The sequence below is a fragment of the Talpa occidentalis genome, unplaced genomic scaffold (genome assembly GCF_014898055.3).
Source record: "Talpa occidentalis isolate TD23 unplaced genomic scaffold, MPIMG_talOcc4v2.1 talOcc4.8, whole genome shotgun sequence".
Classification (NCBI taxonomy): domain Eukaryota; kingdom Metazoa; phylum Chordata; class Mammalia; order Eulipotyphla; family Talpidae; genus Talpa; species Talpa occidentalis.
Genome location: NW_023605194.1, coordinates 3,119,232 through 3,137,187, shown reverse-complemented (window position 1 = coordinate 3,137,187; position 17,956 = coordinate 3,119,232). Strand labels below are relative to the sequence as shown.

The window sequence follows — 17,956 nt, the reverse complement described above, 5'->3', positions numbered from 1 at the left end:
GGCCACAGGTGCACACAAAATGAGACACCTCCGCAAGTGGGGGGACGCGCCCCTTCCCGGGCGGGAGAGGCGTCTCCCCCTCCCCACGGCCCCCCGTGGGCATGAACAGGCCCGGCTAACGGCAAGGGAGCAAACTGCTCATAAGCGAGGACGACATCAGCCTGGGCACTGCACTGGCGGGAGCTGCTGGTTTGGGGGACCGCACTGTCCCCCGCAAAGTGGCGAAATGAACCCCTGGGGCCTTGCCAGGAGGCCTGGGAGCATCAGTCAGACAGACACAATTCCAGACACGAAAGCAAACCGAGTACAGTTTTCCTGTCCCTCCGGTTTTCAGAGTCGCCCAAAGGCTCCTGTGAATTCAGCTCAGGGAGAAGCATCACCACGTGATGATCAGAGCTGGGGTGGGTTGGGGGCCCCCATCAGCCGCACACACAGAGGCCCCATCTCCTGCATGCCACTGCGGGGCGCCCGGGGAACAGATGGACAAACAGGAACATATCTCCGCGGGGGCCCCCAGGGTCCCGAGATGTGCTCCTGGCCCCTCGAGGGCGTCACAGCCGGTCCCGGGAGGCAGGGATCCGGGAGGCTGCTCCGGGGGCCTGGACGGGGCTCTCGGCTCGCGCCAGCCCAGTCTCAGAAGGAAGGGACACGAGGCCACAAAGCCTCACTTCTTTCTTCACCTGGGCCACACCCTCTGGGTCTCATTTTTCAACCCCAGAGATGCCTACTGAGAGCACTACAGTGCCAGTCACTGGGCTGGGAGCTGGGGCTACCTGGACGGTCAAGCGACCCCAGAGACTGCCCTCACGAGGCCCGTCCTGGCAGGTGGTGGGGGACAGGCGAAAAAAGGAATCCACAAAAATACAGCGAAGTCCGAGGAAGGCACAGCAGAGGCAGTAAACAGAGATCCAGAGCAAGAGAGACGGAGGGCGGGGCCGCGCGAGCCCAGACCTGAGGACGAGGAGCAGGGAAGTGTGGAAAGCCTGGCAGGAACAGTGTTTCTGGCAGCTGGAAGAGCCACAGCGGGGTCCCTGAGGCTGGCATGTTGGCACGGCAGGCAGCATGAGATGGGGCCAGGCGCCTTGACAAGAGGTTGGTCTAATAACCTAAGAGCAACGAGAAGCCCTTGAATGTGAGAATGACCAAATTCCAGCCTGGGTGCTGGAAGAACAGATGACAGGAGACAACAGCAAAGCAGGAGGCAGGGGAGCATGGGGGTGGCCGGGCAGGAACAGAGGGCACAAGCAAACAGCTTCCTGTTGGGTGTGACATCAGCAAAAACCAAAGGGCAAGCGCGGTGGCCCGGGCCAGCCTCACGCAGGTGGGAGGGCAGCGAGTCTGTAGGGCCGAGGTGGGCTCGGCCTCCTGGGTAAAGGCAGATGTAGGCTCACGGGACGCCTCGGGCCCTGCCTCTCAGGTCATTGCACGAACACTCCCAAGCTGAGCTTGAAAAGCCGTGTCCACCACCACCCCGGGCCTCGCGCAGGGCACACCCGGCGTCCCCTGCCTGAGGTCAGCCTGTGCTGCCTGACGGAGCTAACAGGCACCAACAGGGGGCGCTGCTGGAAGGACAGGCTGCCCTGCAGGGGCCAGACGTGCACCCCGACCTTGCGCCCAAGAAGCCAGTGGCCCCCGTGAGACCCGTTACTTATCCAGAGGCTTAACAGATTCCAGACGCAACAGGAATTCACACCTGGAGCCTCAGCTCACCTGAGCGACCAGGCCCAGGGCAGGGAAGCAAGCTGGGGGCTGCCTCTGCCCTCCGCGGAGCGTGAAGAACCACCAGGCGGGAAAGCACGCGGCAGGGTCTCTAGTGGGGACGGGCGCGCGGCTGTTATGTGAGAGGAGCTGAGTGTGTGTGCGGTGAAGAGTGAGTTTTCCAAGGGTTCTGGCGGGTCCCGAGAGCAGGTGTTATTAGACACCACCTGCGACGGGCGTTACATCACGGGGGTCGGTGACACCAACGTGATTGTCGGAAACGTCAAAGGCAGTCGCACGGGCCTGCGTGGGAACTGACGCACAGCGGAGCCTCTGGACAGCGTCCTGCTCCTGCTCAGGAGCCCGAGCAGGCCGCGTCTGGGGAAGGCGTGCGCTTGTAGCCCTGACCCCTAATTACCCAGACAGCGGAGGGAGCAGCCGCATGGATAATCTCCAAAGGAAGGGTAATTCACGAATGATTGACGTTTGCCTTTGGGGTGCACCGCATGACTCCCCAGCAGCAGATGTATCCAGCGTGCTCAGGCCGGCGCTACGGGGAGTCTGCATTCCTGGGCACGGGGCTGATGGAGGGAAGGCATGGGCCGCAGAAGAGCTGTGAGTCAAGGGAACTACAGAGGGAACTGCCTCTGAGGCTCTGGAACCCACACTCCCGGTAAGATGACCGACAGCTCGAGCTTCTGGTGCAGCCCATGGACACCCAGTGCAGACTGACTCCTGCCGCCCCGTGCAGGAAAATGCCCACGTGGACAGAAGAACCGCGGCCTGCAACTGCCCTGCAATAGTTAGCTCTAGGCAGAGGCAGAGACATGCTGGGGAAAGCAAATGCAGTTGGTGCAGGATATAAACCAGGTGAACGAGCTGCACTTCCAGTGATCTGGAGCATCAAATACAGGCAGTGCCAGGAGGCAGGAGAGGAAGACCCAGCTGGAGTCAGCCCCTTCACATGCACCAGGTGCCACCCAAACCAGTCTTGTTCCCACTTACTTGTAAATTATTTTCTGTACCCTTCAATCAAGGGTGCCTTCTCTTTCCTAAGAACAATCACAATATCTGCAGAGAAATATTGAACTGAGCTAAGACTGCGGGGACTCACTCCTTTTCAGTTTAAAGGTTCATTTACACTTCACTATGCATTTTTAACAAAACAATGTCGCTATTCTGCTTCCCCCATTTCTAGGCAAGTCCAAATGACTGGGATTCCTGTACCAACCTCGGTCGAGAGAGCAGGAAGCTCAGGTCAGGGTTAGAATATGGCCAGCGAGCCCCGACCTGGCTGGGGCTTTCAACAACAGCCCTCCCTGTGTGGCTGACACCGCCGACTTACACATCTCGAGTGTGGGTAACGTGTGGGCACCACGGTGCTCGGAGCAAAGTGCCCGGAACACAGAATGTAAATGTGGGGCTTGCTCATGTCTGGAAAAGCTACAACTTAGTCACCTCTTCTCTGGGCCCGGATCAAAGTGAAGCATGCCCGGGACCATGGAGTGGTGGTCCCAGCTCCCGAATGTGTCATTCTGCAGGGGTGGCGAGAAGAGCAGGGGAAGCTTTCTGGAGCCGCTGCTGCTGGGGGTGCGGGGGCGAGGGGGTGATGGGGTATCTTTCAAGTTCAGGGATTTAGATCCAACCTCCTCTCCTGAGTGTCAGTGTCAAGGTGAGCTGCTGTACCTACAGGTGTCTTTCCTACCTGCGCCTGCATGGTGGGGAACAGAGCTTGAAAGCACCCGCCATAGAGAATCTCAGGAGCCTCTTAACAAACAGAGGAAGGTGGGGTGACATGGGTAGAACAGGAGGAGGAAAGAGAATCACGTGAAAATGAAAAGTACAAACCAGCTCAGAACAGGCTCCGGGGACGCACACCTATCCACAGGTAAGAAGGGCATTTTAAGGAGGATGAGCCCTTCAGATTGCCCTTATGGTTTGGAAACACAATTAGAAATGAACCAAGAGGTGGGGCCTCCCCTGGTGGCGCAGGTGGTTGAGCGCCGCACTGTGAAGCTGTCCACAGCCTCTGCAGTGCTGGTTCCATCCCTGCCGGCCAGCGAGGGTCCCACATGCAACAGACCTCTCCTGTCACGCCCGCTGCTCCCCTCAGCAGTGTATTTCGTCAGTCTGCCTGTTCTGTTCCCTGCTCTGGCTCTGGTGGATCCTCTCACTCTCATGCGCATCTGGCCTGTACCCTGGTTTTTGTGTAAATGAATAAATACTTAAAAAAAAAAGTTTAAAAAAAGAGAAATGAAGCAAGAGGAATAGTATTGATGAAGAGCTGAGTGTTGAGTAGAGTAACATTCACAGCCATGATGGCTGCAGTGAGAATCTCTGAGGTCGGGGGTCCAGGGCAGCCCTGCCCCGCACGTGGCGTGAGTCGAGGGGCACTGCAAGGAGCTGCCTCTAGGCTGCCCAGGGCAAGCCCAGGGGCCTCCTGCCCACATCTTGCTTCCTGCCGCTTCCTGGCAGCTCATCTCAGCCCAGGCCTCCAGCTGAACAAGGCTGCCGGCTCCTTTGGGGAGTCTCTGCAGCCACTTGGGGGGACCCACATTGTTCAGGATGTGCCATTCGTTCCTGGTGGAGTTGCTGGGGTTGTACCGTGGGGGGCTGGGCACCCTGTTTCTGTCCATATGGCGGGGAGAGCAATCTGGGGCCTACACTCCACTAGGCCACTGCTCTCTGCAGTCCCGCAGCAAAACGGAGGCACGGGGTGCCCCGAGCCAGGGGAGGAGGCCGAGGACACGGTCCCAGCGGGGGAAGGACGGGCGCAGACAGTTGGACAGGCTCCACGGACTCTGCTGCCCCTGCGGGCCAGCACCGGCTGCGGGCAGAGCGCCCCGAACACCCCCGTGTGAGCCGGGCGTGCAGAGAGGAGGCGACTGTCCCTTGGGGCAGCTGCCCAGAGCTGCCAGTTCCTCTTATTTGCTGGTGGCGCGCCTGGGTCCTGCACCCCGCTGAGGCGTGGACGGTGGCCTCGCTGTTCCCTGAGCCTGGGCTACCCAGCATGGTTGAGGAGTTGGAGGCCCCCGTGTGCAACACAGTTTCAGGATTTGATTAAGCTCCACCCGGGGGTATCAAGCACCCAGAGACGCCGTTGAGCCCCTCCTCCCACCCACACCCAGCTGGCGAGACTGTCCTGGACGTCTGTGCGCTGGGCGCCCATAGCGGGAACCCCGAGCTCCCCACAAACACGTCCTGGGGCTTCCTCCTACCCTTCTTGCCCGCGTCTGGGAGGGTGGTGGAAGCCGGTCCGCAGCTGCGCCCCAGGGCCCGGGGTGGGCACCACAGGACCCCCAGAGGCCCGCCAGGCTCTCCGCCGGGGAGAGCTTGTAGGCGCCGGCTGACTCCTCCGTGGGTTCTAAGACGTAGGTTTTATTTTCAAACATAATAAGTCCCCTGTTGAAAAAGAAATGAGAAAAACATATAATTTTTAAGGGTAGCTTTTGGTTCCTGGCAAACTCCCAGTTCCTAACAAGACAGACAATGAGAGGAGAAACACCAATTTATTTACATTCCCAGGTTTTAATCAGAAAAGACACTTCTGTGCCATATGTTGGCACGGGTTTCTTTTGAAAAGCCTGAGAAATGTTTTGCTTGTAAAGAATAGACTGAGTTTAGTCTTTGCTTTTTTTTTTTTTTTTTAACCTCTCCGAGATATACGTCCAGGAAGAAAAGTTGAGAGAGAAGAGTGTTCATCTCTTCGGAAATAACTATTTGAACTAGCACACACGATTCAGAAGGCAAATCCTTTTTTTTAAGGAAAATTCCTGCCTCAGAATGTCTCATCCTAATCAGCCACATTTCCTGAGTATTGCAAGGGCTCTGACAGAGGATGGATCTAACCACGCCTCGCACAACATGTCACAGATGATCTGGACTCAGCACCAGTTCAAGCTCACGTACACTGCGCCAGCCCAAGGGCGTGAAGATCCCTCATCCTTAAGAAAAAGCTGAGGGCCTCCCTGGTGGAGCAGGGGTTAAAGACACAGCTATCAAGCTTTTGCCAGCCACTGCAGCACGAGTTCAATCCCCGGCCAGGGAGCTACCCACATGGTGCAGCAGACCTCTCCTGTCTCCCTGCTGCTCCCCTCAGCAGTGTATTTCAGTAGATCCACCTGTTCTGCTCCCTACTCTGTCTCTGGTGAATCCTCTCACCCCCCCCCAAAAAACCTCAGGCCTGCACCCCAGCTCTTGTATGCATAAATACATCTTTAAAAAAAGAAAAAGCTGAAAAAGTGAGGTACTCCCTCCATTTCCTTTTGAGGACCTCAGCTTGTTTCCAAAGGAGGGACCTGGCAGGGGTTCCTGCGTCAGTCCTCACTGCTCACTGGCTTAATCAATCACAAATTTATCCAGAACTCAAATGGGGAGCACAATCCAACAATCCACTCTTTATTGTTCAACTGGGGGGCTGCACCCGTCCTACTGTCTGATGCTTTCTAGGCAGCGAGTGAAGCAGGAAGTTCAGCTTGCACCCTGGTCCAGGAGACAGCTCTGAGACACGGGGACAGCCAGAGGCGGAGGAGACCCCCAGCCCAGAGATGGGGGAGACCCAGCCGGCTGTGAGCTGCCCACACACAGCACCGAGTACTCAGAGACTTGGAGCAATTGAAGAGTTTCAGCTATTTTCAAATCTCACGGCTGAAGAGCAGGTCCGTGCAGCCGCTCTGCACATCCCGCCGCCCCTGCCACCCTGTAGGGAGAGCGGACAGATTCTACTCTGGGGCGCCCCTGGGAGAGACGGTCTGCACCTCTTCGCTGGAGCTGTTCTTCGGGCAAGCAGACGTAGAGCTCTGAGTTTAGAAGTGGCGAGTAGCTAGCAGATGTTCGCTGATGAAAGTTCATAGCAAATAGCCTCAGTTGAGGAAACAAATCAAGGAAAAGCAGGCCAGGGGACGGGAGCACAAACACGCTTCAAGGCAACGCAGGGATGTGCTAGAAACCCGGCTCCCTGTCCTGGAAGGGAAGGGAGCTGGCTCCTGGCTCTGCGCTGCGCCCCCCGGCCCAGCGTGCACAGGTGGGCTCAGGACAGGCCGGTTGCTGAAAAAGTTTTTCTACTTAATGGAAAACTTCTAGAAATTGTTACTGAGTCATAAAAATGTTCTCATATCTGCTTTTATCTCTTAAGTCATCCAAAGGCCAGATGTTGAGAAACTGGGGTGAAGCCTTTCCTTTTGCTCCCAACAATTGGCAGCCTAGAATACAGTTTAATTAAATAATTGCTTTGGACTATCTTGGGTATAATTAATCACTTAGCTCTGGAGATTGCTGGAAACAACAGTGGACACGAATTTCAAGGTTCAGGGTTTCTGAGATGTAAAAGTTTGATGTTCTCACAGCCCTGCCTGGCCCCAAGCTAGATAAGCGAATGCAATGGAAACGGAATGTCATAAATATTAAGCTGCAAACTTGGAGCTGGAAGTATCTCGGAGCATGGGATGTAAATCTAGCAGATATTGAATGCGGAGTTCTTTTCCCCATGGAGGGGTGGGGGAGATGGAAACAGCTGATACCTTTTTTAGGGGAGACACTGGGCCAGCCGCCACGGGAGGGTGAGGCCAAGGTCCGTGCTTGATTTGGGTGTTGTGAGTGTCGGGCAGAAAAGAAGGGGCGGTCGGGGTGATGCGGACCAGCCCTTACGCCCCCTTCCTAGGACCCAGGCTCTGGGCCATCACGGTTACTGTCCAAGGATCCTCACACAGCTGCTGCTCTGGCCACGTCCCCACGGTCAAGAGCTCACAGATAACGCGATCAGAGCTGGCACCCGATCTGGACCCACGTATCCAAGTCCTGTGCTTTCCAACCCCAAGCTGTCCCGCCTCCTCCCAGTGCTGGTTTGGGGGGATGTGGGCCCCAGAACAGGGACCAGCGAGCATGATGGAGGCGGGAGTCGATAGCGGACAGAGATCCAACTTGCTTTGAAACGGGCAGCCCGACGCTCCAGTGGAAAACCCTCCTGCTTTCCCTGTGGCGGAAGTGAGGAGGCAGCTACGGGAATTTGAAGTCGATTTTGCAAGTTTTCAAAGTGAAAACTCAGGCGGCCTGCGCATCCTCAGCATCAGCGTGTGTCCTTTTTAAAATTCATTTTAAATCTCTGAAGCCACGACGTGTCAGGCAAGGTCGGGCCTGCACGTGGTTGTTCTTATTACGATTTTCCTCACTGCTCCCGGGCAAGCGGGTCATGGCACATGCAATTCGCTACCTGTAATAAGCTGGTGATTAGAAAACAGGAATTATCTTGGCTAGTTCTGTGTTCAATTGCTAATTGCATTTTCTCGGAAAGAGACTTTTGGTCCAATATCGTGCTGTCAATCATAAGTTGGAAATGCAGTTGGCATGAAATTTAATTTCAGTCCTTTTTTGGAGTAAAAGTAATATCCCACCTCCTATATGCTCGACACACAGTGATGGCAGCAAAATTAGCTCACACAGAAGCACCGCGAGGCTTATTTTCAATAAGTGATTTCCATGTGAAACACTCCCATGTAATCAAAACAAACAGTCAGGACCCCCTCCTGTGCGTGAGGCGCCGGGCAGCTCCGGGAAGACACGAGGTGACATGTGCATCATTCCCCCGTGGCTACGTGATTCATAGCCAGGGAGGGGAGGCAGGGAACAGAGCTCAGATGCTCCACTATTATACAAACTGTAGGAGCAGTTATGACTAGAGCATCCATGATGATGATAATGATCATAATAGTTGCAGCAACAATTCACTAAGAGACAACCCTGAATCAGGCTTCTCTTTAAAATAACGACTTCGTTGAGAGTTGATTCACATACCATTAAATTAGCCTGCGACGCTGTGGTTTTAGTACTCACTGAGTCGGGCCAACATCAATGCTGTCTACTTCCAGAACACTCTGACCACCCCAAAAGGAACCTGGTACCAGTAGCATTTAGTCCTCGCTCTTCCTGGGCCCCTGAGCCAGGCCCTCCATGTATGACTTTCTCTAACATCTGCCCCAACCCTGACAGCAGGCAGCACGAGCTCATGGTACTAACAGGAGGCTCAGGATAGACTCAAGGCCATGGTTGCAGGCTGAGTCGTGTTCCCCAGAAGGGATGCCCAAGTTCCAGGGCATGGTGCCTGTGAATGTGACCCTTGGGGAAAGGGTTTTTGCAGGACGATTAAGCTGAAGGGTCTCAAGAGGAGATCATCCTGGATTTACGGTGAGCCCGAAACTCAGTGGGGGTGTCCTTAAAAGAGACAGGAGAAGAGGACACAGGGACACAGGATGATGGTCACGTGAAGATCGAGGTGGAAACTGGAGGGGTGCAGCCACAGCCAAGGAACTACAAGAGCACCAAGGGCACCAGGAGCACCAAAAGCACCAAGAGCACCAAGGAGCATCAAGGAGCACCAAGAGAAGAGCACCAAGAGCACCAAGAGGCGTCAAGGAGCACCAAGAACACCAAGGAGCACCAAAAGGCATCAAGGAGCACCAAGAGACATCAAGGAGCACCAGGGGGCACCAAAGAACCCCTGGAAGGCAGGAGAGATGCCCAAAATGGAGTTCCCCTTGTAACAGGGTGGTCCCCAGGAAAGGGGGAGGTTCCCTGTCCCACCCAAGGGAGGGTGGAGCTGAGCAGGAAGAGGAGAAGCTGCAGAAGAGACTGAGGAAGGAAGCAGGATGGAGCCAGGAGACCTGGAGGAGGCGCATGGAGCGGAGAGACACGTGAAGAAACTGCGCTTGTCTTTTGGTCGTGGACTGGGTGACACAGATGTGGGTGAGACCCGTGGGGAGGTGACCATGGCAGCTTTTATCTTGATGTTGATTTTGCTCTTTTCCTTCCGGGCTTGTCCGGTTGTTTCTGACCCTTTTCTGTGGGTCCCCACTGGAAGATGCTTTAGACTTGTGGCAGGCTTTGGGGCCTTGCTCTGGGCCGATCCCATATGGATGGAGTTTTACCCACGAGGGGATGGGTAACTTTGGGTGCTTCATTTAAAAACTAGACTCTTTGCCTTACCTGTATTGTTTCCTAGTTTTATTAAAGTTCCTTCCCATTAAAGTCTCCTATGTTTTGTGTTGATGCGGCGGATGGCAGAACCCATGTAGAATAGGCAGGTTTGCGGGGTTTGGGCTGCCCCTCTCCCTGTCCTATAACACCCTCAGCCTCCAGCCCACAGAGCCCTTGATCACAGACTCCTGGCCTCCAGAACTGTGGGAGAATGGTTTCCTGTGCTTTAAGCTGCCCCGTTGGCGCTTGTCTGTCCCGGCAGCCCAGGACACTGACCCGGCCACATAGCTGGCCCGCAGCGGAGCCGAGGGTCCCCACGTTCACTGGCTCCCAGCCCCTTCCTGTCCCACCCACGCGGGTGGTCAGCCCTCTCCACGGGAGGCCACAGCCAGCTTCCAAAGCGCAGCGCCAGAGCTGCCGTCGGCCCAGTGGTCAGCTCGACATTGACCCAGGGAGGGTCTGGGTGGGGCCGGGGGCAGGAAGGGAGTTTTGGAGGACAGAGAGGAGTTGGAGAGGTGGGGAGCATGGGGGTCAGGTGGGGGGCCTTGCAGGGGCAGCAGTGCAGGCCAGAGAGAAGCCAAAGGGGCACAGAGTGTGCACGGGGCAGGTGAGGACACACGCAGGTGGGCAGTGGGAACCGCCGCAGGAAGGGGGCACTGGGCGTGGGGGACAGTGAGTGAGGGTGAGGTTCTGGGGGCTCCATTCACTGCCATTCTCTTTAGCTTAGGCCTCGGGTCCCACTGGCGGTCTCGGGGCTCACTGTCCTCCATGCTCTTGACGCCTAGCCCATACCCGCCGCGTCTCTCCTCCCTCAGCCCTCCCGGGAGACCCCTATCAAATTCCCCTGTTCTGTGGCCGTCACTGCTGGCGGCCGCCCCGCTGGCCTCGTGATGCCGGCTGCTGCAGGGGCAGGGCTGTGCCTTCTGTCTGTGCACCCACCCGAGGGTGCTCCCGGGCAGCCCCCGGTCAGAATGACCTTCTAGGCCAATGTGCAACCTTGAGTTCTGAGTGAGTCGGTCTTCCTTGCGATCCCTGGCCTCAGGGCCCTTGCTCGTATCTGCCGCAGCTCTGTGCACTAGAGAGCGCCATGAAAGGCTGCCACGGCCCTGACGCATGCTGTCGCTGCAGCCCCGCCGTCGCGGGGGCGCCATCACGGCAGTGAGCACCGGAGGGGGTGCTCGGCGCACATTTGGGGATGCAGCGGCACAGCTGTGCGTGGATGAGGCTTCTACTGTGGTCACCGCAGGCCGTGGTGGCCCATGCCGGAGTGAGGATGTGCCCGACCAGCCCTTGGAAACGCCGCCCCCGATGAGCGAGGCGGTGCGGAGGGGAGGGGAGGGTGGAGGCAGGAAGCTCAGGCGGAGGCCAGTGAGGGTGGCCCCAGGGTGGTGTCCAGGGAACGTGAAAGGAGAGACAAAGACAAGGGGTGTGGTCAGGGGAGCGCACGGGTGGGGAGGTGAGTGCATAAGGAGGAGCCCAGAGACCCCCAGGGTCCTCGCTCGGGAGCCTGAAATGGGGGGACCTGGTCAAGAGGTCAGCGTGGGGGGCCAGAAGAGCTGGGATTGGGACATTTCAAATTTTGAGCAAGTGAAGAGACTGGGGAGGGTTGCAAGGCTTGGCCTTGTGAGTCCCTCAGGGTGGAGGTCAGTGGAAGGTTGAAGGGGGCACAGACGGGCGCTGAACCCAGCAGCAGCTCCCCCGACGGGTGTTTACACAGGAAGCCCACGTGACCACCCGCCTGGGAGGAAGCTGCAGGGAGCAAGGTGGAGCCCCGCCAGACAGAGGCTGCGGACCAGAGGTCACAGAGCAGACATCAAGGTCAAGTTTTCATTAAGGTTTTACCTCCACTCCCAGCTAATATCATATCTTCCTTAATATGATCACACACTTTAAGGATTTTTTTTTTAGCACTTAAACTGGCTGGGATTAGGCTTCATTGACCCCGTGATGGCTTGGGGAGAGCACATCATCCCACCCAATGCTCTGCTGGCCACACGCAGGCTCCAGGCAGTGCCAAGTGGGCACAGGGCCTGCCTGCTGGGGCTCGGGGTCCAGCGGACAGCAACGCGGCAAGGGCATCGCCTTGTGCCGACTTTCCTGTCTCTAGACCTCTGTGCTGGGGCCATTTAAGGTGAGCTGAGATCAGGAAAAGCTAAACCACCTGGGTCAGCAAGGACCGGGGTCGCTGGAGGTGCAGGAACAGGCTCACTCCGGGCGCCCACTGCCCGTCTTCTCTCCCTTCTAAGACGCTTTTCTCTGGTACTTTCTCAGCTGAGATTTCTGGTTGGATTTCTTCAGCTGGGTCAATCAAAATTGTTAAGATGTAAATAATGAAAGTGCATCCACGCTGGCCTTTTTGCTTTTTAAACATGGTTGCGTTTGCCCTGATGGCTAAATTGGGGATGATTATGTTCATTATTTCTGATTCCACGGACCACAGCACTGATCAATTCTGCCCTTGGAGAAATAAGTGGACTGACTGTTTTCTATTGTGTGGGAGGGAGAAATGTCAAGGCAGCTTGTGTTATGGTTGTTTCCACGATCTAAGACCCGGTGCAGTAAACTTCATCACACAGCTAAAATCAATGCACGGCTTTGGAATGATAATGTGTAGCTTCTTCAGGTACCGAACAGCCTCCCGTCTGCACAGTTTTATTTAATGGACTCTAAAAGGCCAGTGCTGAGAGTCCAGGGAATGTGCCAGAATGTCCCCCAACCTGAAGGTCCTACAAGAGGGGAGCTGGGAGCTGAGGCAGGGGTGATGGTCAAGGGTGAACGGGGCGAGGATGCGCCCCCAGACACCCCGGGATGCCCACGTGCAGGGGTGACACACGAAGCAATGGAGGGTGCAGATGTAACAGAGAGGAACCTGGCACTGATGAGGTGCTACGGGGGGCTGTGCATCTTGGGGAGACCCTGATGGGAGACAAAACTAACTTAGGGCCTGACCTTTGCATCTGACCTGGTACCCTCCGCAGGAGCAGACTCCACAGTGGCCCTGGTGGTTACGACCTGGTTTCCCCCTCAGACTCCACTCCCTCCATCAGAGAACCTGTTTGCTACGAACCCCTCTGCCTGCTGGGGCCGGGAGCTTGTCTTCCCCTCAAGCTTTCAAATGAGAGAGACAGTTTGGGTCCCTCAGAGCTTCTCCTGCCTGCTGTTGGGCCCCGCCTTTCCAAGTGGCTCGCGCCTCCTCTGATTTCTCGGCACGGCTGGGCTGGGATGAACGCTTCCCTACGGCTCCTGCGCTTTCCCGTGGTTCCTAGATTTTAAAGTTTTAACATAATTTTAATCCCGACTTTCTTTCTCAAAATCTACTCAGCTTGGAGCCACCCTCGTGCATTCCCCCTTTATTTCCAGGCTCAATCGATTCCTCTGCCAGCGAGCAGTTGATGGAGCCCAGCCTTCCTCCGCTCTGGTTGTCTGCTCATAAGATCATAAAGTTGACGCCATAACCTGAGAGTGTCCCTGCGGATACGTGGTCTCCTGCCTTCCTGACAGCAGCACAGAGCTGGGAAGTCAACATTCTCAGGAGCAGCATCCTGTTCTGGGGGCGGTTCCCACCGGCTTGGTGGTCGACACCGCACGGCACCACTCAGCTTCCCGAGTCCCAGCCACAGCGTTTCACTGCCACGGCACCAAGAGCCTGCACGCCAGGCCCTGGGAGGGGGCCGCTCCCCGGTGCCGGAGACGAGAGGCGGCTGGGGTACGCGTGGGAGAGCCGTATGTGCACACACTCGGGAAAGTGGGCGTCCAGCTCTCCACTCGGGGAGACAGGCAGGTCAGGGGACAGAGCAGGCTGGGGTGTAGGTGCTGTGGCCCGAGTACTTTGACAGCAGATGCCCCCCTGCCTGGACTGTTTGCTGCATGGGAGTGAGAAGAAAACTGGGGGCCACACCCCATCTGTTGTCCCCTGAGCGGGCTGGGAGCGGGGCTGGGAGCAGAGACTCGTCATCATGAACATGCTGGTTGATCCCAGGGGCACGGACTCAACAGGTCAGACCCGTCGGGCCTTGGGGAGACGCGAGGAAACAGACCCCTCGACCTCTGACGGTGGGGGCAGAAACGAGGTGGGTGCGCGGGGAGCAGAGAGGCAGGCATTGGTGGAAGGCCGGAGGACTCATGCAGCCTGACCCGCACCTCGTCTAGACCCTGGCCCCTGCCTGGCACACCACGTAGCCGGGCAACGTCAGAGTCACACTTGGGTGTGGCCGGGCGGCCAGAGCAAAGCAGGCCTGGAGGGCGCCGGCTGTGAGCTCACCCACTTGCTCACAGATCGCGCCGGCGGAAAGGCTGAGGGAGGCTGGTGTTCTGGGAGCACACGCGCCCCGGCGGCTGCTGTGGTTTGGAGGGAGATGCCAGAGGGAGGATGGACTGGCTGGACTGGCTGCAGGCCGCTGTGGCCTGCTTTGTGCCAGGGCGGGGACCACGCCTGGCCCCCCGGTCCCATACCCACACACCCCCATGAGTGCTAAGTTGGCCCCTTGACCTTGTCTCCTAGAGGCCCTTTCAGTGCTTGCCAAGCCAGAGTCTAGTGTTAAATGTCAACATCGAGGGCCTAGAGCTGTCCTGGGAACAGCAGAGCATCAGAGTGACATCGATGAAACAGTCTCCAGCAGCCCAGCACAGTGGCACCGCTAGAGGCGCAGGCGAGCTAGTGGGCAGCTGTGCTCTGGGCAGCATCCCTGCAGGCCCGCCCCGTCTCTCCCGGGAGCGGAGGCCCTGGGCTTCAGCCTCCCGGTCACTTACCTGAGGCCAGAACACGCGCTGAGGCTGACCATGGAACCCACGTGTCCTTGCACACTCCCGTGGTAGTAACAGTGACCCTGGAAGGGAGAGATTCAGTTCAGTCAGGTCTTCAGGACGTCCCGCAGTAAGCCAGGCCCTGGATCCGACCATCTGTATTTTTAGCTCAGAATTCCCTTTGGCATGAACTATTGGACCTGGAGTCTATATTCAAAGCCAAGCCCACCGTGCGCCTGCAGGAATATCTGGTCTACTTAGAGGTCATCAGGAGGGTTCAGAAGGCACCCCGGTTCCCTCCTGCCCCTGACACCTCTGAGCCCTGCGGGTGCAGAAGGTTCCGCTTGACCCAGCAGCACAAGCCCGTCGCTGTGGCCATCTTACCCTGAGGAGCCGCTCAGGGTGTTTAAGCTGGGAAATGTCAGAAAATGGGCTTAAATCTATGGCTATGAAAGCAAGTGAGGAGGAGGGAGTGCGAGGAGAGCCGGAGGCATCTCTGCGAATGGTCCAACCGAGAGCCAAAAGCCCACGGAGCAGGAAAGAAAAATAGGAAGATTTTCTCGTCCAGGACAGAATCCTGCGCCATGCCGCCCACCGCCTGTCTCTGCGACAATGTCACTGTTTGCAAAAGGAAGCCGCGGCGTGTCCGTGGTCAAGACAGAGACCTACCTGGAATCAAGGGTAATTTTATCATTGAACACGGCTACGCAGCAGCCCCAATTAAGTGGCTGAACGGCAAGAAATGACCAAGCACACACAGCTGTCCTCGGTCAAGGCCACCGAGTGCCCGCCGTGAGGGTCTGGCAGGAAGGTCAGGGTGCTCGGCTCCCCCGGCCTGCCTGCTGTGCCCGTCTCAGCATAGGGTGCCTTCGCTCACAACCACAATAACCCACGTTCCCCACGGTTCAGGGTCCAGCTGTCCCACAGCGAAGACAACACGTCTTAGCAAAGACCACCTTTGCTTGGCCAGCCAGCAGGCCCAGACAGGAGCGCGTGGCCACGGAAATGTGACAGCCCCTGAGCAGGCAGCAGAGGGCAAATTTCCAGGATCATCACAAAGGGAACAAGGGAGGGAGCTGGAGGCAGAGTGGGAAATTTGCTATTTTGCTTGGCTTTTTCTTATTGACTGTAGAAGCTCTTTATATAGTCAGGCTATTAGCACTTTGTCTGTTACTATATGAGACATGCTTGATGCTTGAACTTTACAAAGACTGAGGTGTAACTGACATACAACATTCCTCTCACGTGCACAAGCTAACGCTTCACATTTGCACACACTGCAGTGAAATGTGCAACGCAGGTGACAGGTTATAGCCCCAGGGGGTGCGTTACTACTCCTCAGCTTGTTTAGTTTGTAACTGGGAGCTTGTACCTCTTGATCCCCATCACCCACCCCCAAAGTTCCATCCCCCGGTGACCACAAATCTGCTTCCTGCCTTGGTGATTTTAGTTTAGTTTATTTTGATTTTCATACTCCATAGATCAGTGAAATCATACCATACTTCCCTCTCTGAGTTATTCACTGAGCATAATTCCCTCAAGATCCACCCAAGTGGCAAGATTGCCTTCTGTTCTTAAGGCTGAGTAATATCCCCGCCTCTCACTATCTCCTCTCTAATTCCAAGACATTTCATCACGACAAAGAGACTCCTACCCGTGCTATCCCTTCCCATAGCGCCTCTCACACACACTCATCTTCCTGTGCCCAGATCTGCCTTTTTAAAAAAAAAGATTTATTTTATTTATATATGCACACATGAACTGGGGTACAGGCCAGATGCGAGGGGGTGAGAGGATTCACTAGAGACAGAGTGGGGAGCAGAACAGGCAGATCTGCTGAAATCCACTGCTGAGGGGAGCAGCGGGGAGACAGGAGAGGTCTGCTGCGCCGTGTGGTTCAGCTCCCTGGTCAGGGATCGAACTCAGGATGCCATGACAGGTGATAGCTTGATGGTGCTGAGACTTTAACCACTGAGCCACCAGGGAGGTCCCAGACTTGCCTCTTGTATGCACTTCACGTAAGGGGCACCCTACGCCGTGACATCATTACTGTGCTGTAGCCCACGGCCGGCTGCAGCGGGCATCGAAGCTTCATTTCTTTTTACCAGGGACTGTCACCCCATCGCACGCATGTATCGAGTTCTGACACAGCCTTTCATGGGCGCATGGGCTGGGGTGTCTCCACTTTGTGGCTGTCAGGGGCAAGGCTGCCGTGAGCACCTCTGCTCGAGCTTCCCCGAGGACACATGTTTGCAGTTCTCCTGGGCATTCGCTGTGAGGAGGTCCCCGAGCACATGCCTGCAAGTGAAATTGCTGGGTCACATGTTTTAAGTCTGAGTTACTGCCAAACTGTTTTCCCAAGCAGCCGATCTATTTTATATCCCCAGTGTAGGGGAAGGACGGGCGAGGCTCGACTTCCCGACTGCCTGGCCGGCGCCGGCTGCATCCGCGCTGGTGCTGTCCCCGGCCCGCGCCGCCAAGGGGCACCTCGCCGTGGCTCGGTCGCCTCTGTCCTGGCGAGGGGTGCTGAGCATCACAGTCGGGGCATCTTCTTTGGAGAGATGTCTATGCAACTTTTGGCCTCATCTTAAAATGGGCTATTTGCTTCGTGTGGCGGAGTTGGGAGAGTTCTTTATATATTCTGGAGTCGAAGTCCTGAGCTGATCCCTGACTTGACGGTATTTTCTCCCATTCGGCGCGTGGTCTTGCATTTTCCCGATCACGTATTTTAAAGCATAAAAGCTGATTATTCTGACTAAGCCCAAGCGACCTATTTTTCCTGCCCTTGCTTGTGCTCTAAGTGCCTTCTCTGGGAGACCCTGACTCACCCCAGGGTGATGATGCCTCCTCTCTGTGCTCCCTCGTGAGCGCTGCATCGCTTTGCTCCTCACACTTAGATGGTTGATCTCTCTCGGCTGCTGGTGTATGTGGCTCGCAGCAGGGGCCCACATCACTCTTTGGTGTGAGGGCATCGGCTTCCTGGACGACCACCTGTGTCCCCCGTTTACCTGGGCATCTTTCTCGGGAGCAGGTGACCTTTGGTGTTCTTCTTTTCAAAAGCTTCTAGGACTTTTTTGCCTAGTTCTTCTCTCAGGTAAATTTTAGAATCAAATTTCAAGCTCTGTAAGCACCCGTGGCCACATGGCCCACACCAACAATCAGGAAGCTTCGTCGTGACGGGAAAGAGGCGTCCCGGCGGCCGGGCACAGGCAGGCTCTCCCTCCACACGGCGCTTTGTTTTCCTGGTCTCGCTTCCGGTTTATCTTTCATGCATTTATCAGAGGGCCTGGGCATTGCATAATTTGCTGATACTATGACTAGGATCCTTTTCTCTAATGTCCCACACGCGCTTCCTTCGCGTGCCAAGCCACACTTTTGCTCTTTTAAGTCCGTCCGTAGAGGCCTCTTGCTGGTCCCTCTCATCAGCTTCATAGTTTGCAGCCTGTTCGGGGTTTCATATCGATTATGTCACTGGAAGCAATGAAACTTTTGTTCCCTACACGACACTGAAGAGGGGGCTCTCTGCATGTCGGGGGCAAAGGCAGAG

At 56.3% G+C, this 17,956-nt stretch overlaps 1 protein-coding gene across 1 annotated transcript in view; it reads right to left on the bottom strand.

Annotated features, from left to right (window-relative positions):
- The window catches only part of ADAM12 (ADAM metallopeptidase domain 12), a 251,932-nt gene that overhangs the window by 73,682 nt on the left and 160,294 nt on the right, over positions 1-17,956 (bottom strand). Inside the window, exons 5-6 of the mRNA XM_037496121.2 lie at positions 14,416-14,492; positions 4,917-5,100 (exon numbers count right to left, since the gene is read on the bottom strand). Coding sequence (XP_037352018.1) covers positions 4,917-5,100; positions 14,416-14,492 — 261 coding nt within the window. The remainder of the gene's footprint in view (positions 1-4,916; positions 5,101-14,415; positions 14,493-17,956) is intronic.